Source organism: Silene latifolia, chromosome 1 (assembly GCF_048544455.1).
Source record: "Silene latifolia isolate original U9 population chromosome 1, ASM4854445v1, whole genome shotgun sequence".
Taxonomy (NCBI): Eukaryota; Viridiplantae; Streptophyta; class Magnoliopsida; order Caryophyllales; family Caryophyllaceae; genus Silene; species Silene latifolia.
In genome coordinates this window covers 6,053,039-6,078,480 of record NC_133526.1, presented here as the reverse complement: position 1 = coordinate 6,078,480, position 25,442 = coordinate 6,053,039, and the positions used below count along the sequence as shown (strand labels likewise).

Below are 25,442 nucleotides of genomic sequence, written 5' to 3'. Positions count from 1 at the left end.
CTTTTTGGAGGAATTAAATATTTATTTAAGCAAGTGTTGTAAGATGTGATATATCGCCTCATTTGTTCTTCTCATTTGATTTACGCGGTATTCAAAACGCTACATCAACCACTTTGAATACCGCGTAGATCAAATGTTGTGAGAAAAATTGTGGATTTGAATACGTGCCGAATGTAACAAATTCGATTTAGATCTCGTATTTGCAATCCAACTTTATTAAAGTAAGCTAATCTACACGGATCCACGTCAATATTGAACAAAATAAGTTCGAGTCGAGTATATTCCCATGTTGAACGTCACAAATCAAGACAAGGATGCAACAATATTCCGTCCATATCTGTCCCATTACCACACAGTAAAACCCGAATGTTGTTGCAGTGATACGTACTTGGAACGATTCACACAAACATACACGATAATGTGGTAGCAAATAATCTGAGATTAACAACTATAGATCTCCAAGATTCATCAGAAACATTTGTTTGCTCATTTTTTCCCTGATCGTAAACCAGCATGGGAAAAAAAAGTCCCAGGAAAAGGATACATTTGCTAATCCAAATCATACAAAATGATGAATAAGTTCTTGAGAAACAATACTGACTGAAGTTACACCCACAGTCTCGGAAACCGGTAATAAATTCACAGGAAGTCCAATTGAACATCCCGAAATCAAGGTTTCAATGAAAGTAGAATGTGTTGTGATATAGATGAATCAGAACTGGAATTGCATTTCAGGGGAGTAACCAAGTTCCTCAAGGTGAGCAGCCATCGCTTTATTCATCGGAGGCGGGCCACACCTCAAAATCTGCATATTTTACAATGATTAATTTAGAATTCAGGTGAAAGATGGTCTCATCATCAGATTATCATTAGAGCCACTCATATAATGAGTTGGTTAAATGATTATATCTTTGTTTCAGCTTTTTAGCGGTTAGTGGGTTAAGTCGCACACATGCAGTATGAGACAGTCTCCTAGTTGTATTTGAAAATAAATAACTCAGTCTGTAATACATAAGTCGTCTCACGCATGCAGTCTCAGAAAGTCTCCTAATTGTATTTGAAAACGAATAGCTTCAGTCTGTAATGCATAAGTTGTGGGAAAGGAAGTGCGTAAACAGGGGAGGGAAGTGCATAAATAGGGAACTGTACCTGGATATCAGCTGCAGGTGCAGGGCAGTGTTCTTTGATCATTTCCTTGCTTACGAATCCGACACCACCTGTCCATCCTTCTGGAGGCTGCAATGTTATTCATAACAAAGTCAAGATAGGAGCATCATGATTTAGTTCGAGTTGGAAGTTTAATATGGGTACTACAAATACAAAACAATATCGCACTAAATCACGAAGAAGCCCTCTGACTGACATATTTCAATTTTATTCCTAGAGTTAATGATATGCCCTCCTATCCATATAATATTCTTCCCAAATTGTAGTTAGCATGTTGTAATCACCCCACCAAACATCAGTCACAACAGCCAATTACCACCACTAGGAAGCCCACCACAACCACCACTAGCAAACCTGCCACACGAAGTCTGAGATCGTAATGGAGCTATTGTCTCAGGGATGATGAAGGCGAGAGAAGGGAGAGTTTATTATAGATCTAAAGGCATAGGAGGAAGGTGGAAGAAAGACGGTCAGATAAGATGAGGCCGTTTTTTTTTTTTTTTTTGACAGTAGGAGAAAGACGTAACTACACACTGTTTTGACTCAGTGAGCCATAGTTACATCATATGAATGGTTGTCGGTGTTAGGAAGAGGAAGTCGCTGACAGTGGGATGGCAGGAGGTGGTCAGCAAGTGAAGGAACAGGGGTGGGGAAGGATGTCACCGATGATGGAGAATTTGTGTCATCGCCGATAGGAAGCAAGTGTCGCCGGCGAGAAGAATTGCCAACATTGGAGATGTGTGGTACTATGGCTCCAGCAAAAGGTAGTTATACTACAGAAATTGACATAACTCATGTCAAGAACTCAAGACTTGAGAGAACATTGTGCTCATATGATTAAGGATCTTAGGTCTTCAAGTTTTCAATACTATCATAATTGTTCAAGGCTTGTGATGACAAAAATGGAGTGTCATGTCAAGGTCCAACATGAGAAAGCAGACGAATGTTAATGCTATATGATGTTCAGATAGAGAACCAACTCTTAGGGAAAATTTTTTCTGTTTATTCCCTTACAAGCAAAGCGTAGAATGGACATAAGAGGGGGAAGAAGGGGAGAATATATATGAAGCTTCAACCAACCTGATTGAGAACATAGTAAACTTTGAAACGATCGGGATAAGTTTTGGCTAGACTCTCCAGTTCTTCCTGCGCAAAACAGAACATAAAGAAGTTAGAACAATCGAAATTAGCAAAGAGAAACTTCCTTAAAAATTGCATATAACGATTTATATTGAACGGTCTTGACATTAAGCTATGGCTAAATGCCAATGAAAATGATTCATCAACATTCCCACTCCTTTCCATCCACGACATGCCTCTCTCCTTTGTCCCTGAATTTTCTACATATCAAATCTTCAACAAAGAAAGACGTAACTCGTCCCTTTAGGGTATGCCCACTAAATTTGTGCATACACAGAAATGACAATGATAGTCAGCTTATGACCCATAATGGCGTTTATGGCAGTTGCAATCAGCGTAATGCACAACTGCCAATATATCAATCGGATCGATGTCATTAGTTCGCTCCAAAAATAAGGTAGAGTTGAAAAGACACTTATATTAATCTCCAATAGAGTGCTAAACCAACAGAATGTCATTTAATTAATTTAAAAGAGAGTTCTCTGACAAGACTTGCGATATAAAGACGACCTGCATAACAATGTAGTTTGCATGCATAGTATCTACTTCTACAGAGTAACCTTCCAAATCCAGTATAAGTGCTACTAAAATTACACCTACACATTGTTTAATTTGTAAAACAAATCACTGTGTGAATAGTAAAGGCTATTACCTTCAACAGAATGTCTTCAGATGTCACGTTAGCATAAATTAGGTGTACTTTTGTTTTGTCGCTTGGATTCTCCAATATAGCTCTAGACACCTGAAGCATGTTACATAAATAAGCCAAGTTACTCGCTATTCAGGTAGATGCTAGTATAGCACAATCCCCATTCTAATAACATTATCCCAAATTGACTTAACTGATCCACCAATATCAACTTAACTGACATTTCCCCCCCAAAATAGTAAAACACACACTATTTGCAAAGTATTTTATTGATAATAGAAAATATTTCTTTTAATTAATTGAACGTGATATTGTACTGTACTTCAAATAGATTAAGAGAAATTAATGGTTAAATTGATATTGGTTGACCACCAAAGCCAAACGAGGACAATATTAATGGGAAGGAGGGATAATGATACTTAAGAGCTGCAAAAGGTGGATGTGTATAGACAAGTACTTGATACATTGGAGTGATTCCAGAACCTCCGGCAAGCATCCCAAATGCTCTAACTTGACCAGGCTGGTACTTGAACCGCCCCTAAAAACCAATCAACATGAATTATGAGTCTTAAGAGTCTTCTCATGCTGCATTCTGTAGCAGCATACAGAAACAAGACTGCACAAAGAATGGCAGTCAATAAGTCCAATCCAATCAGACATTCGAACATACCTTTGGTCCCTTCACAGACAGGTAATCACCGACCTTCATCTCTCGAAAATGGTGTGACATTCTTCCTTGTGGATACATCTATAGGAATTAATTTGACAATTTCAGAAAAAGTTTGCAACTACATTTCAAAAGGAGGAAAGAAGATTAAGCTCTTGTAAGAATTTTATAGCTTGCCTTGATAACCAACTCAAAGCGTCCAACATCACAGTCCAATGTAGTTGGTGTGTATGCCTTCATGACTTCTTCACCTTGGCTGTCCTTACCCCTGTTTAAAACCACATAAGACAATTCAAGCTACTAGCAGTGATTCGAAAATGAAGCCTTAGACAGCAAAAGGATTGTTATGCAGTGATTCAAGACTAAGAAGGGATTACCAAGGCACACTGGTGTGTCATATGTGTGCCTTGTAGATAAGGCGCAACTAGGGAGGCGCATTATTATGCAATTTCCAAAGAAAAATTCCTAGTTCATCTATCCCCTTATCTTTGGCATATCACCCCTAGTTCCCTATATATTACTATCACATGTCGACCAACCTAAAAAGAGAAAATAGCCCCCCTTGTCTATGAGGCGCACTTTTACCTAGCTTCTTGAAGACCAAATCGCATCACTTAAAGCTAAGCTACTCATAGAGAAATAGTCAACCCCGAAATCAATATGATGCTAAAAACACCAACCAGCATAGACGCCGTAGAGTAACACTTTGACATAGCCCCAAATAAATCACCAACCAGCAAAATAATTGATGAACTTATAATTTCCAGTTTTAAACTTATCTGTTGGGTTTCACCAACAAATTAGGCAAATCACAAAACAAAGCTGATCAACTGATGATTTCCAATTCGAAGTTTTCTTCGATAATCAAAGGAAACTATACTGATCGCCTTGAATAGTACCAATCTATTTCATCCTTTCCAATGAGGAAATCCAAAGTTCACTACTTCACTTTATGGTTTCACATAGAACTGTGAACATTAAACTACAAACATAAATCAAAATTCCAAAGGACCAAACTCAACATATAAAACCGTTGAAATTAGACATCATCACAAAAAGAAATCCCACATAACATCTAGCAATATACATACAGGTAGAAGTCAGAACCTGCAACTAATGTGTTGGCCAATTGGAAGACCCAACACAGAAGTGGGAGTAGGGAGTGCAAAGGTGAACTTGGCCACATTATGACTCAATTGAGTTTTCTTCACCAGCTTAAAGTCCTTGAAATTTTCTGGATCCAAACTACCTACAAAAATCACATTTCAAACAAAAAGCGATTCAGAAATGCTAAGATCACATATATGACATACCCATATATCAAAATCCAAACTTTTTACAATGCAAACAAAAACCCAACTCAGAAATGTTAAAATTCACATACCCATACATCAAACACAAATTCTCATTATAGACGGGTACTATCCGTCTATAGCCATAAGACGGATAGTGTCCCTCTCACAAATGAAAATGGGTAGTGCAAGTGGTGGGAAATGAATACCCCCACTTGCACTACCCACTTTCACTTGTGAGAGGAACACTATCCGTCTATAGCTATAGACGGATAGTGTCCGTCTTTAATGAGACGGACTGTACATCAAAATCCAGTATTTTTACTATGCAAACAAAACCCAACTCAGAAATGTCAAAATTACACAAAATTCTCATTAGTGACGAGGAAAAGTGACCATTTTATGATAAAAGGTAATCACTATCTGATAAATAAGAATTTGTGGATGATTCCTTTTATCATAAAATGGTCACATTTTTTCCGTCACAAGAGATGGTCACATTTTCTCTTTCACAAGAGAGACCAACTGATCTTTTACAATGCAAACAAAATCCAAATGCGGGTTTAAGACGGGCATATCCGCCTTAAACTTAAGAACACAAGACTGTTCAAATCATACATTCCCCAAAGATAAAAATCCAATCTTTTTAATATGCAAATAAAATCCAACTCAGTAAAGTCAAAATCACATATACCCATATATCAAAATCCAATCTTTCTTGTCAATATAAATCAATCATTCAATCAATCAATCAATGGCAAACCATGAAAATAAATGGAATAAACATACGGAATCAAATCAAATTAAGTCAAAACATACCTTTCTTTTTAGTGGAAAAGAAGTAAGCAGCAGTACCAATAACAACAACAACAGCAACACCAATAGCTAGTATTTGCATCTCAGTTGATTCTAATAAATCCATTCTTTTCTTGATCAATTTCTTCTAATTTTTTTTTTTTTTTTCGTAAGTTGGAAGGATATGTTGGTGTTAGGTGAGATAGAATGTGTGTTAAATACCGAATTTTTTGTCCCAAAAAAATTGGGTGAGAAAATGAAAAGGAAATGCAATACTATGGTCTATGGGTGTGTCAATGTTAAGTGTGGTGGGTGCAATTAAAATAGGAAGAAATTAAAGTGTTTTTTTGGGAAGAAATTTGGTTGTCTTCCTCACCAACCCTCGTGGACGTCGTGGTAGCTGGTGATGTGCTCTATGTGACTATGATTTTCAATTTTTGTTGGGGACAATTTGAAGTTTAGAAGAGGGACGGGCCGGAATTGAGTCGAGTTATGTCATTAGTCGTGTCGTGTTTAGTGGAGTCCATTTTTGAAATAATGGTCAAAAATAAAATATTTGTCGTTTTGGGTCGGTTTTGAAAATATTTGTCAAAATGGTGTCCACGTAGGCTCGGGATTTCTAGACCTGAAACACGCCACTACTAATGCCGTGTTTTGTGAAGGAAACACGCCATTAGCAGATGGCGTGTCTTTACAACAATTTTTTTCTCAATGATCGAACTTTAAAAAAAAAAAAAAAAAAAAAAAAAAAAAAATTACATAAGACACGCCATAGGGGGTGGCGTGTTTCCCCTCCGAAACCCGCCATTCCCAATGGCGTGTTTGTTTTAGTCCATTTTTTAATGAAGTTTCTTTCCCTACTCATTATAAACACGCCATTGGTAGTGGCGTGTTTTAGGTCCTGAAATCCCGAGCCTACATGGACACCATTTTGACAAATATTTTCAAAACCGACCCAAAACGACAAATATTTTATTTTTGACCATTATTTCAAAAATGGATTCTGTTTAGTGATTGTGTTTCTAGTTTGGGTTGGTTTAGGCTTGGTTAGGAGGTTTGCCAATCCGCAGTCCGCTAGGCAATATCAGGTCAAGAGTGTAAATATAAGGAGTCTTGCAAGTCGTAATAACATTATTTGTGCCAAGCTTGAAAGAAAACACATACCGAGTGTAAGGATAAATTTGTAAATTGATGGGTTGGCTTGTGGTGCGAAGCATGGAAGGAAAATCTATTTTATACTTTAGACGAATGACAATTGAAAAACAGTGAGATCATGGAAGGAGAAAAGGATAGTGCAACAAAGGGTTTCACGACTTCGTGCTTGATATTTGATATAGTAATACTATACTAGTCTTTTCCGCTCTAGATATGGACACCTTTCTTTCATTTGTTTCGCTGTTTTCTATATTTTTTTTATTTTTTTTTTTGTAAAGTTATGTAAACCCTACTCGTTATAGGTCTCTATATTTATCCTTTCTTATTAAATAAAAAAAATGTCATGTCGTGTAAGGCCTTGCAATTAATGAAAAACTATGATTAGGCGCGATCACAACATGTCATGCCATAGGTTAGCCAGGAAATTACCGAATCCAGAACGTGGTCGTACTTGGGTCATGCTAGGCCGTGTTCGGCTGTTCGCTCAGTGACCTGCGGCCTAAACTCCATCAAGAGAGTAAAAAGTCACCTCAAAAGAGAAGCAACAAAGACAAAAGACCATAAACATCACAGCATTAAAATCACCAACAAATTTAGACGAAAGCCAGCTCTGTAATTCATTCGAATCAATAACTACAGAGGTAAAATTTAGACGAAAACCTATTGCAAGAATGACTCCCACTAATAGCGATATTTCAACTACACGACCTCCAAATTCCGAGTATACATTCAATGTCAATGTCAATTACCTAATGTGTGTAATCAATAAAAACATGTAACCCTCCGCCCTTCTGATACTGATCCTTCAACAACATGAATCATGATCTCCAAATGCTTTCCAAAATCTGAGTGAACTCCTTGGTTTGATGAAGAACAACAGTTATATGATCTCTCTTAGACAAAACTATAACATTTGTGTCGCGAATTTTCATCTTAATGTTAAAACTACATTCAAGTGGGACTACTTGATCTTCATCACCTTGAATCACCGTCATTTTCACTCCTTTTTGGCTCAGAATATCAAAGCATTCATCTAAATATTTTGCTCCTCCGCAAACAACGTTGTGCATTGTATGCCAGGCTGAATGATGAGTGTGCTTGATTGTGTCCGTAATCAGAAAATGAAGTTCTCTGAAGACGAAAGGGAAAGCTTCAGTCACGACTCAGACCGACCCATAAAATTTTATTTCCATGGTCATGATAAATAAGAATATTATCATAAAAAGACCGAGGATCTGACTCCTATAAGACATGGTAATATTTGAAAATGTTCGTATTTTTGGCCTCTGATTCATAGGTAAAAAATATCCAAGTCTCAAGTCGAGTCTAAAAAACTGTTCTATCTAATGTAAGACGCAAAACATATAACCAAAGTGAAATCTTTAAAGTATAGGAGTTACGTTAAAACCTTAAACCATAGAAAAAGGCATATAAAACGGTGCATACCTTTGTCGGGTGAGTTGTCTTAGGAAGAATTCCCATGCCCTGTGGTATTTGCATATAAAGAAACAGACGGTCCGCCCCAAGTGCTCATACCAAGACATGAATGATGTTCCGAAAAGCAATGGCGGCCATAGCCTTTTCTCAGCAAGTTTTCCAAGTGCCAAAAAACTAGCTTCATCTTTCGGCGAGGGGAAGTATGGCTGGCAAAAAAAAAAAACAGGATGAGAACAATAAGAAACACTGACCACTGTGAGTCTGTGACCAGTGAAAAAATTGAAAACCCGACCTGACCTGACCTGACCCAAAGAGTAATGTTTACCCGCCAAAACCCAAACCCAATATGACTCGAGTCACTCGACACACCTTGGCTTGACCCGAGGGATCCAATTCCAACCTCTAGCATTACCCAGGATACATCTCATTAAGCAATTCATACAAAGATCATGAAGTTTAACATCTAAGGCTTGAAGTTAAGTAATTCAGGAATGTACTTACTGGTGCAATCAAAGTAACAGTCCTCACTGACAGTTGGTGTTTAGCCGCCAAAGCCAACGCAATTATCGACCCCATAGAGTGAGCAACCAAATGGAATGACTTTAATCCCAATGGAAGTATAACTGATTTCTCAATCATTTCTACATGATCATCTAAAGTGTATAAACAGTCTTTTGGCTTTGGGCTCGTACCAAATCCTAACAAATCAACAGCAAAAAGCCTGTACTTCTTTTTGGTATCTTCAGTCAAATATCTGAAAACTGTTTGGGTCCAGAATGATGATGAAGATATGAAACCATGCAAGAACACCACATTTTCGATCATTTGCCCTTCATGATCATTGATACTCGCTGTCAAAAAAAGGACACAATAATCCTTATTAGCCATTCATGCCACATACATAGAGAAATTAGCAAAACTTTTCCTTGAAAGATTAAACTGCAATAAGGCAAGAATTGGATAAAAGACCAAAGTTGCTGCTCAGCAATACAAGCGATGAGTTCCATAAACATCGACACATGATATTTCAACATACGTTCATACAGTGCTTTTTCTTTACACCTTACTGGCTCTGAAAAACTCTTAACACAAATGGCACTTCGGCCGCATATCCTCTGTTTTCGATAATACTACCAAATCCGAATTAATGCTTCAAATAAGAACGTTCTGCAGGTAACTTTAGCTGGCTATTTTTAATTCATATATATCACATGTAACATCATTTCTAGCTCTTAATAAATGTTGGCTAGCTTAGCTAGTAAAATTCCAGCGACGATTATCATCCCCTATAGACTAAAAGAATAACACATCTGTGTTATTCCCGCTCAAGTTTCCCGCTCATCTTTCCCCATGTGGAATATTCCCTTCTAGAATGTTTCCTTCTAATATATTGTAGTCAAAATATTTTAGTCAACCCATATATGGAATATTTCTACTACAATATTTTACACAATTAATAATAATACTGCCGTCAATCACTATGCCCCTATATATGGAATATTTCTTAGGGTTACGTTTTATATATATATATATATAAAAGTACATTTACATTAAATTAAATTCATATTCTATTTATTAAAATAATATTAATACACTCAATCTCTAGAATTAGCGTTTATAAAATTACCGTGCTGAAGCGCGGGTTGCTATACTAGTTTAGTATTAACGAAATCATATTGAATTTCAAGAATTGCTATAAGTACGACCAAATTGCGGAAAAGAAACATCTTAGTTACCTGATGGTGTATCAGTATGCGGCTCTTGCACAACAACATGAAGCCGAAGATCATCCCCATTTTTCATCCAAGATACACAAGACTCGCAACTACAATCAGACCACCTATTGCCAATAATTCTTCTACCCTTTTCCTTAGCTCCCTGCATTAATCCCTTCAAATTGCGAAAACCAATTTCTCTAAAGACGTTTCGTCTTCCATACAACGTCTCTGAAACGTTGTTTTCCTGTCTGCCAGTATCCCTCTTATGGCAGTAACATGGAGAAGAGGTACCCTCAATGAACACATCAAGAAATGCATAGACTATGCATAAAACTGAGTCTAGTAAATCTAACACTGTAAAGACTATCAAACTTATAACTGATTGTAGCATTTCAAACTTTCTACTCCGCATTGAACAGTTGTAACAAGGGTATAAAATAAAACAACAAAGAATTAATTCCAAAATGATTGGGGTTGGTTCGGAACAAATACCTTCGAAATTTGGTAAATACTCCGTACTGTTTAGTTAGCTAGATGAAAATTGAAAACACAATAAAATGAGATTGTAAGTTGATAAGAACTGATGGCGTTTGGTTCAATAGTTATGAATGAAGCATACCATGCATGGAATAGAATATTAGAATATAAAGGTACAGAGTAAATGTTAGGAATAACCCATACTTCTTTAAGACGGAAATATCCGTCTTAAATTTAAACCGAGTCAAATAAGATAGATAAGACAAAAACAGAATGTCTAGAGATTAGCAAAACAGACTTATCCTATCAATGCAAGTGGGATTCTAATTGCCCCGTTTTAATCATAGGACGGATATGTCCGTCTTAAGAGAGACTAATGGAATAATAATATTTTTCAAAATAGAAATATAGTGAACCATTTGTTGCCACGTTATTGAGGGGAGGCCTTTCAAGGCTTTGATTAGTATTAACCACAGCAGCTAATAAAAGTTGACTGCATTTCCAGAAGGTAGGATACGAACAAAAGATAAAAGAATCCAGAAATGTCAGGTTGATCATTATCATTAAGCACAAAATGAGAGAGTATTTTGGAAAGTGTGTTTTTACTATTTTATGATCAGAACAGCATAGAGCCAGCTAAACCGGTTTCTGCGAAATCCCGACAGATTCTCAAAATGAGGTCGTATCATGATAGTAGGCTGATATACATGGGAATCAGGTTGTTTAGACGGATGATTACTGGCACAGGTTATTTCGGGTCTGATAGTTAAGAGTTAGGTAGTTAGGAATGGGTGATGATCAAATTCGGACTCACCCTCTCACATATTACTCGATTGCCCCTTCCTATAGAATTAATTACCGAAAATGAGAGGGTGACACCGAATTTAAATTTCTCAAAATATTTGTATACAACCGTGTTCAGTGGTTAAAACAAAAGGGTATCTTCCAATATACTACGTATATATATAATATATTCGTAAATATCAGTGTTCATGAAGGGCCGAAAACTCACGTGATTGAGGAGCACTGTGATTAAGACCAAATGACATGCAGCTACAAACCTAGCATCTGAATTTTGCAGCATACAGTAGCTTGAGAAGGATTTGAGAGCTCCAAAACCGAAAAGGAAGTAGCAAAGTAGGTGCTATTGTAGTATTGTGCTAGAGTCATCTTCCAAGCTCTGGATACCATCCATCGTCGTACAAATTACAGTCACGACTCACAACCTAGGATATTTTCGATGACATGCAGTGTATTAACACGACACAACACTTCGACACTTCATCTTAGCCCAAAAGCGTGGAATTTCTGGCATATTTGCAGCTGAGGATGAATAACATAGGGCACCACAGATCTTGCTAATACTTATAAAACAGTTTGTATAACCAATTTACAGAGAGTCTATATCTAGACTAACCCTAATGATAGTTTATATTCAGACTAATCCGCTCTACCCTGGCTCAATACCGTCCCAAGCGATTCACTTCCACAAGCCATCCTCACTTCAATAACTAATGATTGCTTGGGCTGAAGTCCAGCAGCTTTCATTTGGTACAACATTTTTAACGCTTCAATCCAAAATCCATGCTTTATTAAACCAAAAACCATTGCATTCCAACATTTGCTGCTTCTTTTGTTCCGGTCACTCATATCAAAAACCTTCCTTGCATCTGCCAACAATCCACATCTTCCATACATATCAACCAAACCATACATCACGAAGACGTGGGTGTCAAGTCCGAATTTTATAGCATTTGCATGAACTTGCCTGCCTAAAGATCCATCACTTACTCTCCCACTAGCTTTAAGAACACTAAAAAAAGCGTCTTTATTCATCGCTACCCCAGCTTGACCCATTTCGAGAAAAATCCTAATAACCTCATCAAAATTCTCTTGACGACAATTATTTACTATAGCGCATGTCCAGAGATTGGTATCAGAACAACCATCGAACTGAATTTGATGAAAAAAGACGCGATTAGCTTCCGGCAAACATCTACATTTCCCATAAAACTCAGTAAACGCAATTCCAACAAACAACTCACTGCCATAACCCATCTTAATCAACCAACCATGAACCATTTTGCCCAAATCGACATTCTCTAAACACGCACAAGCCTTAAGAACACAAACCACAACAACGTGCAAAGCTTTATAACTCTCCTTATACATAAAACATTCATACATCTTCACAAATAAGCTCAAAGTTTGTTCATATAACTCATCATTAACCAGCGCCGAAACCAAAATTCCCACAGAAATAGAATCTCTGTGCGGCATTTCATCGAACACCTTCTCTGCAATATCCAAACACCCACAAATCACAAACATCATTAATATTCTATTAAACAACAACAACCCAGAAGACCCTTTTAAGTACTTAACCATCCTACGATTCCCTTTCATGTGATCGTAAAGTTGCGACGCCTGAAAAGCGTCGCAATTCCGAGTACACTCAGCAATAAGAGAAGCATAAACATCTGGTGTAACCACAAGTTTAAGCCCATCAAATAAGCGTAAAACATCCAAGGTTGAGCTTTTATCAGTTAAATCTTCGGGAATTGTTTCGGGTTCTTCTTCGGGTGGTGGGATAATTGCGGGTTTGTAATCGGGTTGTCGAAGCAACGTCGATTTTAATCGTTGAGGAGGAGCTGAAATTGCATTGAGTTTAATTGAAGAAGCATGGAATCTGTGATGGGTAATGAAGGTTGGAAAACATGGAGATGTTGTGAATAATGAAGAGTTGAAGATTTTGATATCCATGATTTTTCATGCTAAACTATATGGACCGTTTTTTTATGGTTGATGATTGTCAGGAGAAGAGAAGCGGGAAAGGTAGTTGACAGTTGTAACTTGTAAGTTGCAACTGTGCTTGTTTTTTAGATGGGCGCACTATATTGCAAGTGAGAATCGAACACCCCTAATCACACACAAATTCTCATTTGTGACGGATACCGTTTCCTCTTACAAAATGCCCATTAAGAGGTGAGTGGGAAGCACATGGAGGGGAGCTTGTCCCCTCTCCCTTTTTGTGAGAGGTCACAAGCTTGTGACGGGATTAGCCCATCACAAGCAAGACTAGCTGATCATCATAAGGTTTGAGTAAAAGAGTTCTTACCGGCTGATCTAACTCCCAACCTCATGGTGGTAATTGTGCTTGTAAAGTTGCCCAAGACTTGTCTAAGTGGAAAAATCTGTTAAAAGTGTTCCGGGTGTAATTTCGGAGCAGAGTTGTGACCACGTGAGCTTGTTGAATGATGTCGTTGCTTGACTCTTCCTTTCACTCTTTCCTGTTTAAGATGAACAAACTGAGGGCTCGGCTTGGGGCCGAGCGTACTCACTCCGACGCACAAGTTAAGTTGTGTGTTACTTGGCAAAGTATATTGTAGAGAGATAAGGGAGTTTTATACCAGATTAGTGGATTGTGAGATAGTTTTCGGATCCTTTTCTCAATGAGAGAAGTGGAGTATTTATAGACTTTCACTTTTTGTCACGTAGTGGCCAAGTGGCCAAGTGGCTAGTAAAGGTGGAAAAGATCTGTTCTACCCTCGGCCGAGGGACCCCATGGCGGCCAGGTGGCCTGGTTGACTCCATGCCGAGGGGACCGGATGTGAGTACGCGGATATGTCTCTCGCCGGCTAGTTACCGGACCGAGACCAGTGACAGCCGACATCTTTGCGTCGGTTAGGCTGTCTAATACGTTGACTTGCTGTCTTTTGGCTTTGACCTTGCTCAATATGTTGACTCGGTCAGCGGGTGCAGAATATGTCCCATCAAAAAGTAAGCTTGAGTATTGAATATGATAAAAAAAAAATACAAAACACGAATCTGACATGAAGTCGATTACTATGAGTTGATCTTAAGGTTGTTTGGGTTGGATTCGTGTTAAAATCTTTCGATATAAGAATAAAACTTTTTTATTAATTATTAGGGTAATACTCTACGGAACACTAACCCGACATAATCTGCACTTTAAGTCTGGGATTTTGTTTGATTGTATGGTAGTATTTGAAATGTCGAATTAAATGTGTTACATTATACATTGTAGATGGGTTAACAAGAAGTTAAATAGATACATAAAAACTTAAGGTCATGAGTAACACGAACAAGAAGGCGATATAATCTATGTGCGACTTGTGAGCAATACGAACAAGAGAGCGACACGAACAAGAACAGGACGGCATTATATGACCTATTTATGTAATCATGTCAATTTCAGTGAGTAAATCTAAATGACTATATTTCGGTAACACAAATAAGAAGGCGACACAACCTCGTTTGTTTGTTAGGTTTCAAGTTTCACAAGTTCTGTTAGTTCCACCAAAGTTCGGTGACATTACAAAAGTATTTTGCAAAAATGATTTGAGATACAGTCAAATACAAGAACTACTGTTTTACAATTACCGAGTAAACTCACAATTAACCTTTTGTAGTCTTTAAATGACTATTGGGAGTTTGCAAAATACAAATTGCCAATCTCACCTCAATTAAACCTAGTAATAAAGATACAAGCAAGAACAGCCTCGCGCATCAATATTATCAAAGCTAATCAATCCTCGATGATTTCCCAGGTCCTGAACATGTGGCATGAAGAGACTCTAATTCTCTCTAAACAAGGGTCTGTACAACAAAATCGAATTGGAGTCCACAAAGACTTTATCCCAACCGCAACAGATTCTTAGCTAGACTCGGTAGCCTTCGTATCTTTATCAGGCTCAGAATTAGCAACCGGAAGGTTTCTTGTGTATTGTGACGAAGTCAACCGTCTTTCAAGTGGTGTTTTCCTCTTACTGACCACAAACCTGTTAACTCCCTTCCTTAATGGAATTATAGAAGGGAAGTCTTCATCGGGAATTTGGCTGAGCTCTGATATGTCCTTTATCTGAGCAACACGGCGGAACCACCTCAGTGCCTTTGCTTCCTCTGACATGTCTAGAGGATCCGGTTCTGTCACTGCTGATCCCTCTAAGCTCCTCCCACGCCAAGACACATCCTCTACCCTTGACTTCTCCCCCGCCTGAAACATATAGAATTCAGTTCCATGAAAAATTCCTAGGTACACGGGCAATTAGGATCCTCTCCATTACTTCTCCTCTCCATTTCTTTTCAACAGTTTAGATTATCACATGAAACGATCTAGCGGTCACATATAAAAGTAATGGATGATGATGTGTAAGCAAATAATATACAATATTATACCTATTAGAGGTAATGGACAAGTAATGGAGAGAAAGAAATGGAAAGGATCTTTACTTGTACACGGGTGTAGCATATTTCATGTACTCCCAAGCCAAAGGTATAATTAGAATTGTAAATGTGGTGTATAGTTTCTCATAAATAAAAAGAAGTAGAATCAAAGAAAAATAAAAAGTACTACATCATTGGGCCAGGGTCAGGGACCAGGGTGTATACTCCGTACATTATAAGAACCGGCAAAGTGGTAAACTGAGATGACTGAACCATATATTGTGATACTTCTTCCATCATATCAACATTATCGTCATTTGTAAACAGGTGAAATTTAAAAATTTAGTGACAAAATATCATTATAACCAATTGACTTGGGAATTTCCATGTCGATATACCACCGTACCCTTGCCATTATGTTAGGATGTCATAAGTTCACTTTTTTCATTTTACTAGATATAGAAAGGCGACAATTGTTTTGAGTAGGACTTAACAGCAATGGGGCCAATTATTGGGGGTGGGCTGACATGAATCATCCTTTAGAACCGTCAGTGAATGATCACACACTTCAAAATGCAATGATATAAGGAGTTAAGTCAAATGTTTGAAAACTATCAGAAGTAAAAATAATACTAATATTTAAAAGTAAATAAGTAGTTTATATAGCAGAAGTAAAAATAATATCGGGTGGAGGGAGTACCTCATAAGAAGTAGTGGGTTTGCGTTCATTTTGTTCTCCTGTTTTTCCAAGGTCAGAATTCCTTTGACCAATCTGTTGATTTGAAACTGCTGTAGTGTCGGTATTATTCTGCATTGCAGATCTAGTATCCCCTGACGCTTCTGGCTTAGAACTTGCAGCAGTTGAATCTGCCTTATTCTGAGCAAAGTAATTAGGTGGAAAGGGCACAAATGGGACATGTTTACTACTGCCAGCTTGCTCCATGGCTACTTGCCTCTTGTACGTTGGAGAGGTCAAAGAACGATCTTTCTTTTTGCTCACGACAAAACGGGGTTCACCTGCTTGCATTGGCAAGATTTCTGGCAAGTCCTGATAAAATGGACTTGCATCTTTCCTACTTTCAGCAGAGTCACCATCATTACTGATTGAAGGAGAAACTGAAGATTTTGGAGCTAAAAGCTCACCTAGGTTTTGCTTGATATTGACATTAATGTTACTGTCGGCACCGGATTGGTTGATATTAATACCATCGGAATTCTCATTGATTGCTGAGTTACTTGAACTTGAAGAAACCTTATTATTATTCCCAGCCTGCATAAACTTAGAAAAATCTTCCTCTGATATAGAAGTGCTGAGATCAGACGCTTTTTCCAGTTGAGTTATCTTAGAGAGCCATGGTTGCTGCTTGTCTTTACTCTCAGGTAATGGTTTCTCTGTATTACTTTCAACAGAAGAATAATTGGCAGGAGTCTGCGGTGGATTCACCCTGGGTTTCTTGCAGTCACACCTCAGACACACAACATTTCTACCAAAGTTAAAGAAGTCACATCTGCAGAGAGAAGAGAAGAGCAAAAAGTATGAACGGCAAGTCACAAATTAAGGGAACAATGAAATACAAGGGAAAAAAAAAAGATGTTCTTACTGAGGACATTCCCATTCACCACCAGTTAGCAATTTCTTTGGCCGTAGCTCCTCACACTGAAGGCATTGTTTATTCTTGGCAAAGTTCATAAAATTACACCTGCTCAATTGTATGATTTATTTGTCAAGAAAGAGAGTATCAAAATACTTGTCTAACAATATTATGGAAAGTGTGCGCTTCTGAAACACAATTATCTATATCAAAACTCAATGTGACTGAGCTAACAGGCTCTTTGCTGACCCATTTATTCTGAAATTCCTATTCATATAACATTTGAAACTCCATCGTTTCTGAATTTCATCCCCAACTAATCCATCTTTTTTTCTTTTCACAACACCAACCATTTTCTTCTCGGGAAAACAAAGCAAACCAACCAATCCAGATTCCAGACTACTTGGTAGTTTTAATCTTACATTCAGGTATGTCCTATAATTTTTTTCTTTTATTCTGCTTCTTTAAATCTTGCCGTCGTAGAACAGTATGGAGTCATGTACTGGACATTTTGAATAAGTTGATTAGTGATAATTAACATTGTTCCCAAGACCCTGGGTAAGAGGGAGGGTGGTTGTAATTATTGTTGGTGAAATATAGTAGATGTTACATAATTAAATTCCGAACAAAAACCCAACTGAATACAAACTAGGAAGTGCTTTATGCGTTCGAGATGACTCACCTTGTGCATATCCAGTCTCCTCTTTTCATTTCAATATGGTTTACAGAAGAATTTGGTCCCAGCCCATAACCTTCAGGAAACCGAGTCTGTACTGATGACGCAATGGACTTTGAAGATGTTCCACTCAACCTGACCAACTCGCTGAACAGTTTCTTCGCTGATGCTTCTACTTTATCTGATATACGCATCTCTTCAGAAGACACGAAAGCCATGTGTACATAGCTTAGCAGATACTTCATGAGATCAACTGTACTAGGTCCATCAGATTCTGGAAGCTATAAACCATGTATTTAGCCAGGATTAGAATGCTGAATTCCAATTTCCAAGTGCTCTAAATATATTTTACTAAAAAGTAAAGTTATTCAGGGCTATTAAGCTCATCATCTGATACATAGCAATTTCCGATGAGTTCATCCTTTGAGATATCTCTACGTTTGATCGAAACTTACTTCAGGGAACGAATTTAAAGGTAAACTCAACTAATAATACAAAGTACCAATAAGAAACGTACATGATTGGCACCTCCTGCAAGGAAAGACCTCATCCTTGAAGTGGTCGTTGCAGTATCCATAAACAACTTTGGCGAAATATTCTGTATAATCACCTCTATATCCTCTCTAGGAAGACACCTTGAGCCAAAGTAACAGGAAAAAAAAAATTAAATGAATATCAAAGAAGCCATTATCAAACAATTACTTATAACAAGAGAATGTTCACAGGAACTCATTTTCGCTTAGCTTCACTGAACTTTAGAGCACAAAGTTGCTCGGTAACAGTCAGCACAGGTTACTAATCTCGCTACATTTAAGTGAATCTAACCAAATTTAAAGATGCTATGGTTTAAGTTCAACAAAGTACATCAAATTTCTGCAACATAATAAGTGAGAAAGAAATGCTCAGAAATTGTGCAAGCAGTAGAAATTGCAAAACATCAAAACACCGAATTAGAAAATAACTGAAATATATAACCAAAGTATGATACTGCAGACTAAAATTTGATTAATTTCACTGCAAACTGCGTGGCTTGACGTATTAAGAGCAAATTACAGCAATATACAGTGAAATCCAGCAAATACTATAGTAAATCCTAGAAGGCATAGTCAAATGCGCTAATTTCAGCAAAATTAGGCAAATTTACTTCGGTGAACTTTAACCAAATTTGCAAATTTTGATTGGATATAAAATATTACAGAAGTATCCTGTGAAATTCATCTAATTTCAGCAATAACCCTGTAAGAATCATCTAGTTTCAGCAAAGTTTGGCGAAGCAATGAAAAATTACTCGACGAACTTAAATCTGCTTAATTTTATGCAAATTTCGATAAGCAAATAACAGTAATATCCTGTTAGAATCATCTAAATACAGCAAAAAAAAATCAGCAAAATTACTCGGCGAACTTAATTCTGTTTAATTTTACTCAAATTCGCAATGTTTGATTCAATATAAGCAATATCCTGTAGAATTCACAAATTTCAGCAAAATTAAGCAAATTAACAAAACGAACTAAATGCAGAAGAAATCAAAAGAATTGAAACGAATAACAAACCAAAAAAGAGAAGGATGTTGACGAGCGAAGGCCAAAAACGCAGTAACATCGTTGATGAAAGCATCAGTCAACTGAGTCGACGCAGCGAACTCGTCCGAGTTAACCTCGTTCTGGCGGTCGACCACGGCGGAGGCGGCGGAGACACGAGAAACAAAGTGAGACCATTCCGGCCAAGGGAGAGGAGTTGCGGCGGTGAATGAGTCGACGCGCGGGGAGTGAGAGTGAGTGTGGAGGTTGGAGAGGAAGACGACGGAAGAAACGGCCGTGTTGCGGCGGCGGAAGAGGAGGAAGGGAGATGATATATGGCGGCGGAGGAGTGTCGGCGCGGTGGTGGTGGTGGTTGAGAGGAGAGTGAATACGCGCGCGGTGGCGCCACTCATTATTTCGCCAGTAAGGTGGAAGGTGATGAAGTTTTGTGGTTGCCAAAGTTTAATCAATTGGACATGGATTAGGCGTTCTGTTCGTGTGGAATTTCGGTTCGGTTCGGTTTGGTTCAGCTCGGTAGAACAACTAAAATTAGTTTAGTTCAAACGGTTTGGGTTCCAAAGACGGCAGTGGTGGAGTAGGGGAAAAGAGAGAGTCCCCCCCCCGATAGAAATTTCGAAGTTTTTGATTAAATTTTTCGAAAATTTTTCGAGTGTATCTTATGAAATTAGTCGTTTGCCCCCCCCCCCCCCCCTAAAAATTTTCGCCCCCCTAAATTCAAATCCTAGCTCCGCCACTGAGTCTATCAACTCGTACTCTCGTGCCATACATGAACAGCAAAACGGTCTACCTTGTACAGTGACCTGACAATATTGCTGTAGAACCAACTTCAGTCTCCCAAACATTCTCAACGACCACACAATTTCCGGTGTAGAACATACCGAAAACTCCGTGTATAGTAAGGTCGTCCTGACATTTGGTTTTTGCACAAAGTCGGGTGTATAAAACAGATATCAGGAATCACATTTATTTTATTTTTTCCGATATAAAGATATGCTTAAGAAGAAAACGTATTGAGACACCAATACATAAAATACGTAAAGAATTGACTCAGCCAGATGGAGTAACTACTATTAACCTTACATTTGAAAAGAATATGAAATATGTTAGTTGATCAGAGTAATGAGGCCGGCCATACACGGATACACTCATACATGGGCAACTGACGCCCAAAGACAGAATGCTAACTAAGAGCCCAAGACCAAACCGGAAGGTACATATAGTAGTAGTACAACTATTCCGAGTATTAAATCTTTGTTATGGACACGTTTATAATTTTATATGCGGCCAATAACACTTCAAGATGCAGGAAAATGCGTTCACGTCACAGCCCAAAACCTTCGGAACCTTGATAATTCGATCACGTGCCAGTGGTACAGCCGATATTTAAAACTACTACAGCTTATACATAGCAGACTTGGTGTCATCCAGTCCAGGGGGGGCCGTCAGATACCAAAATGGGACTACTATCCTCGTACTGGATTAGACACTCTTAGAAAAATATCCTTCAGTGCCCTGGCATTCATTGATGATAATCACGAGCCGAGTTGGAGCAGCATATTCAATTTCAATTAGCTTGTGGAGTTAGTTGCAAAGGTAACATAATCCCATCCATCATCAACTGAGTAGAGATAGCTGGGAAAGCCGAAAGCCTGAGCCAAACTTCCGGTAAAGTTTGGGTCTTCTGTGAAAGTTTCAAAAAAACCTCCTTCCATGCACTTACCATGTTTGCCATGGCTGGGAAAGGGGGCTCGGATTTGAGCAAATTATATGACGTGAGGTTGAAAAAATAATCCAGTGGCCAGAGGCATAGTTGAAAAAAATAATCCAGTGGCCAGACACATAAAATAGTCAAAACTTTATTGAAATCAATGACGCTTCGAATCAATGAAGTGCAAAAATAAATAAATAAATAAATAAATAAATAAATAAATAAATAGGTGAATTTCAACATAATTTTGAAAAAGAATTTTAAAAAAAATTGTTATTTGTTGAAATTTTAGTTGTGTTTCACTTTAGTTCACCAAAATGGGAAACATATCAATATTAGGTCATCAAAAATGTGATTAATTGAAATCAGAAGGGACCAAAGCGGAGTTTGCTCAAGACACCAAAGTTCCTGTATCTCCATACACCTGAACTTTTCCAAATTGCTTGCTGACGCTCGCAAACAGCGAATTGTACGTAACTATGTTAAGCCTCATTCCGCCATTCCGGCAACTTGCATCCTGAGAGCAATAGATCCGTGATTAGTAATGTTCCCAATAATATAGCTAAAACTTGATGGGTGAAACGAAAAATTAGAAAAAGTGTGAGTTGGAATATAACCTCCTTGACAAGGAGTGAGACACATATTGTCAGCTTTTGGCATAGGCGACAGAAGCTGCTGAAGTGCCTGTATCGCTCGAAGCTTATTCAGCACCAGACATAGCGCCTAACTAACAATTAGATTTTTCAATGCTTCAGTGCTGGCTCGACGCTTGTAGGCGATCTCTCGAGCCTACAGATAAAGTGAACAATAAGCAGAACATAAGGCACATATGAGGTAGACAAAAGATTTAACAAAAAAAGTCAAATCCTACAACCCCCAACGATACACAGCTGAGACACGGCAACACAGAGAGCTAACACCTCACAGCTTAGAAAACTGGTGACTCAGTCTCACAGAAGAGAGACATAAACGTTCATAGTTGATAACAACTTCGGTTCCATTTGTGAAGGTAGCAACTTGTGAGTTTTGAGAAATGACAATTTTTTAAAAATCAAGGGACATCCAGGAAGTTCTCCCGTTGTATCCTGGAAAGTGAGGATAGTTTCCATTGTATCCCGGAAAGTAAGGGTACTTTCCAATCCCTGCATCTAGGTAATCTTCATTTGAACAGTGTACCTCAGTTCCCTCCAAACAGTTACATTATTTGCCATTTTGTAAGGAATAATCTTTATTCCACCAATCAGAACACCAAAATATTAGTCAACTCATTCACAGGTATGGGCGTATGGCCCTGCAAACTGTTGCTATATCGAGCACAAGCACATAACTGAAGTGGTTTTGAAGCTTAGGCTAAATAAAACAAATTAAGGTGGGCGAGGTAATACTTGCAAACAACAGAAAGCAGTTATATTTCTTACTATCAACCTACCATTCTACATATATTTTGCAGAACAAATAAAAAAGCGATCACTCTACATATCTTTTGCACAGAACATACAGAAATAAAGAAAAGCTATCATCACATACATAACACATTGGCTGGATTCTAGAGACAGAAGTAGAACTAGACTTTCAACACCAAGAAGCAAGGGACAGTCATCCATATGCACATGTGACTGCTAGCAAGTTTACTTATGACTGCATCTCGGCTAACGTTTTTAAATAGTGCTTATAGGTCATCCTCAACCAGTGAATCAACCAGACCTTAGAATAAAAACAAAAATTCTCAGCTACAGAACAAATCTCAATTTCAATGTTTTTGCTTTCCTTTTGGACAATGCTTGATAGTAAAACTGTTATTACTTATTAAACGGCAGTTAAAAAGCTGTTGTTTCAATGGCATCAGTACAAGAAGTTATCAAACAAGAGTAGAACCAAAAAACAGAGGGAAAACGAGAAAAAAAAAAATATAACTTGACACATACATTAAAGCACAATCAATACTGATATAGATAAGAAGCAACTACCTGTGAAACTGTTATTTGTGGCAAATGAAGCAACCATGCACAGAAAATTATTTAACTTTGCATGTAGCGGCCAGATGTATAACTGAAACAAAGAGCGCCTCCTTCAGATGGATAATAATATCTTGTATGCCATGCTAAGAAGGGGTCCATCAAGTTCATGAAAAAACAATACGCTAATCGGTAAACAAAATATTCGATTAGTATTGTTTCCCAGAAGAAATCATATGCAAGACTCAACGACGTAGATATTTAATATTTGACTGCAACCTCCTTGCACTTTTTCTTGACCCCGTAGCACGAAGGCCTCTAATAACTGCTCGTTCAGCAGACTTGAGTATGTTCATCCCATTCTTTACACAAGACATCAATATTCTCGAAGCAATCCTAAACTTCCTTTCCTTGCAAAGATTGTGCACCATGGAGGAGTAAGTAAACTCGTCTTTTATCCTCATTGACTCGAACAGATTAACTGCGGTATGAGACTGGCCAATTTTGTAAATCCTGTCCAGAAGGCTATTAAAGGCAGGCAAACTTGAAAACCCAATCGAGCCTGCATATACTAAATGTCTATATGCTCCTTCAAAATCCCCTGCCTTGCACAATCCGTCAATCAGAATGGTATGAGTATACGCGTCACAATCTATACCTTCCTTCCCCATCGACTCCAACAACTCAAATGCGGCCTCCAACTTTCCCTGTTTACAGTACAGATTCATCAAAGTGTTATAGCACACTGTGTCAAGTGCAACACCACTATTCAACATGGCTTCCATGCATTCATTCGCCTCTATAAGCCTCCCTCTTTTCGCAAAGGCTCCTGCAACGGTACAATATGCAAAGGCATCAAACATGTAACCCTCACTCTTCATTTTCTTAAACACCTCAAACCCTTCATCAATCTCACCAAAACGAAAGCAAAATTTCAACATCGAAGTATAAGTAAACGCATCAGGCTCATATCCAGATTGAGCAAGCTCATGGAGTATCCACCTAGCTGACTTAAACCTACCCGCTTTACAAAGCCCGTCTATAAGAATATTATATGTCACCAACTCAAGTTTCCACCCATAACGCTTCAAATTCCTATACAACATAAGAGCATTATCCGTATACCCATTCTTACACAACCCATTAATCAACGTATTAAAACTAGTCTCATCAGGATGAAGGTCATTAAGAATAATATCCCGAAAAACCCTATACGCTTCATCGGCTTTTCCTAATCTAAAGAAGCAATGCATCAATGTGTTATAACTCCACACATCTGGAGCAATCCCCAAACCAAGCATTTCATCAAATAAATCAAGCGAACGCGATAATTGGCATCGCCTGCTAGCACCGGCCAGCAATGTATTATATGTTACAATATTCGGCATCATTCCAGCTACTTGCATTCTAACAACAACTCTGTAAGCGGCATCAATGTCGACAAATCGACAATAAGCATCAACAAGAGTATTATAAGTCGTTACATCTGGAAGCACACCTAATCTAATACCATCAATAATGATTGATTCTGCTTTATCCAATCTTTTTAATTTACAATAAGAATGTATGCATATATTCAACAATCTAGTACACAATTTCGACATCATTTTTCGTGATTATTAATTTACATTGCAATTAATTGCTCATTTCGTTCATTTATCGATCAAAAATCACAAAAAATCACAAAAATCACTAAAAATTGGGGGAAAGTAACGATTTTGAATAATTTGAAATTGATAAAGGAAATGTACCAAGAATTGAGACGGAAATCGCGACAGTAAGAATCGAAGTTATGCTGATTTTAGCATTTACAAGGTTTGAATCTTCGATTATTGGATTTAATTTTCTAGGGTTTTGCTGGGGTTTATTAAGCGATTTCTGGAGGGAGTGAAAACAAAAAGAGGGAATTGAAAATTAGGAGCCGAGTCGAGCACGAGCTTGACCTTGCTCCGCGGGCTTGTGTTCGTTCATAGAGCAAAATTCAAGGTCAAACTCACTCGAATTTAAAATAATGTGCTTATTATTAAGCTTGTGAGCTTTAACTTGTATTTGAGCCGATGTTAAATTTTTGAACCTAAATTATTAATTTTTCTTTCTTTTTCTTTTAATATTTTCGAAAATAGAATTCAAATTTTATATACAAAGATATTAGGTAAATCAATGAGAACAATTGATATAATAATATAAAGATATACTCCGTAATTATTATAAAATGTTTTTGGAAAATTAGATTGAATAGGATATTATCTAGTCACTTATGTTTGAGCCGCTTACGAGTTTTTTTAA

General features: G+C 37.8%; 5 protein-coding genes and 1 long non-coding RNA gene across 8 annotated transcripts; all 6 read right to left on the bottom strand.

Moving 5' to 3' along the window:
- Positions 1 to 421: 421 nt before the first annotated feature.
- LOC141595119 (NADH--cytochrome b5 reductase 1) lies at positions 422 to 6,135 on the bottom strand. Its single transcript, XM_074415094.1, has 9 exons — positions 5,735 to 6,135; positions 4,731 to 4,872; positions 3,801 to 3,891; positions 3,627 to 3,704; positions 3,414 to 3,494; positions 2,960 to 3,049; positions 2,248 to 2,313; positions 1,150 to 1,236; positions 422 to 805 (listed from the first exon to the last, which is right to left on the bottom strand). The coding sequence occupies exons 1-9, from the start codon at positions 5,835 to 5,837 to the stop codon at positions 713 to 715; spliced, it is 831 nt and encodes a 276-aa protein (XP_074271195.1). The 5' UTR covers positions 5,838 to 6,135; the 3' UTR covers positions 422 to 712.
- Positions 6,136 to 7,457: 1,322 nt separating this feature from the next.
- Positions 7,458 to 11,825, bottom strand: LOC141595019 (putative lysophospholipase BODYGUARD 4). Of its 2 annotated transcripts, XM_074414994.1 has the most exons (5): positions 11,510 to 11,825; positions 10,039 to 10,282; positions 8,804 to 9,153; positions 8,312 to 8,508; positions 7,458 to 7,996 (listed from the first exon to the last, which is right to left on the bottom strand). In XM_074414994.1, the coding sequence occupies exons 1-5, from the start codon at positions 11,579 to 11,581 to the stop codon at positions 7,684 to 7,686; spliced, it is 1,176 nt and encodes a 391-aa protein (XP_074271095.1). In that variant the 5' UTR covers positions 11,582 to 11,825; the 3' UTR covers positions 7,458 to 7,683. The 2 variants fall into 2 exon arrangements, with proteins under 2 accessions (XP_074271095.1, XP_074271098.1); XM_074414997.1 differs by lacking the exon at positions 11,510 to 11,825 and having other exon boundaries at positions 10,039 to 10,540.
- A 112-nt stretch (positions 11,826 to 11,937) lies between these two features.
- Positions 11,938 to 13,260, bottom strand: LOC141631178 (pentatricopeptide repeat-containing protein At1g31790). Its single transcript, XM_074443900.1, has one exon. It carries the CDS (start codon positions 13,258 to 13,260, stop codon positions 11,938 to 11,940), a length of 1,323 nt encoding a protein of 440 aa, XP_074300001.1.
- Positions 13,261 to 14,774: 1,514 nt separating this feature from the next.
- Positions 14,775 to 20,042, bottom strand: LOC141595012 (zinc finger protein VAR3, chloroplastic). Its single transcript, XM_074414988.1, has 6 exons — positions 19,506 to 20,042; positions 18,470 to 18,587; positions 17,959 to 18,233; positions 17,286 to 17,384; positions 16,385 to 17,192; positions 14,775 to 15,514 (listed from the first exon to the last, which is right to left on the bottom strand). The coding sequence occupies exons 1-6, from the start codon at positions 19,883 to 19,885 to the stop codon at positions 15,176 to 15,178; spliced, it is 2,019 nt and encodes a 672-aa protein (XP_074271089.1). The 5' UTR covers positions 19,886 to 20,042; the 3' UTR covers positions 14,775 to 15,175.
- A 512-nt stretch (positions 20,043 to 20,554) lies between these two features.
- On the bottom strand, positions 20,555 to 21,907 carry LOC141595008 (uncharacterized). The gene is made up of 2 exons (XR_012522254.1): positions 21,819 to 21,907; positions 20,555 to 21,718 (listed from the first exon to the last, which is right to left on the bottom strand). It is a non-coding gene; the product is annotated as an uncharacterized LOC141595008 (long non-coding RNA).
- Positions 21,896 to 25,102, bottom strand: LOC141594998 (uncharacterized). 2 transcript variants are annotated; one of them, XM_074414982.1, is made up of 3 exons: positions 24,908 to 25,102; positions 23,169 to 24,575; positions 21,896 to 21,990 (listed from the first exon to the last, which is right to left on the bottom strand). In XM_074414982.1, exon 2 carries the CDS (start codon positions 24,560 to 24,562, stop codon positions 23,402 to 23,404), a length of 1,161 nt encoding a protein of 386 aa, XP_074271083.1. In that variant the 5' UTR covers positions 24,563 to 24,575; positions 24,908 to 25,102; the 3' UTR covers positions 21,896 to 21,990; positions 23,169 to 23,401. The 2 variants fall into 2 exon arrangements, with proteins under 2 accessions (XP_074271083.1, XP_074271079.1); XM_074414978.1 differs by having other exon boundaries at positions 23,169 to 25,073.
- Positions 25,103 to 25,442: the final 340 nt, after the last annotated feature.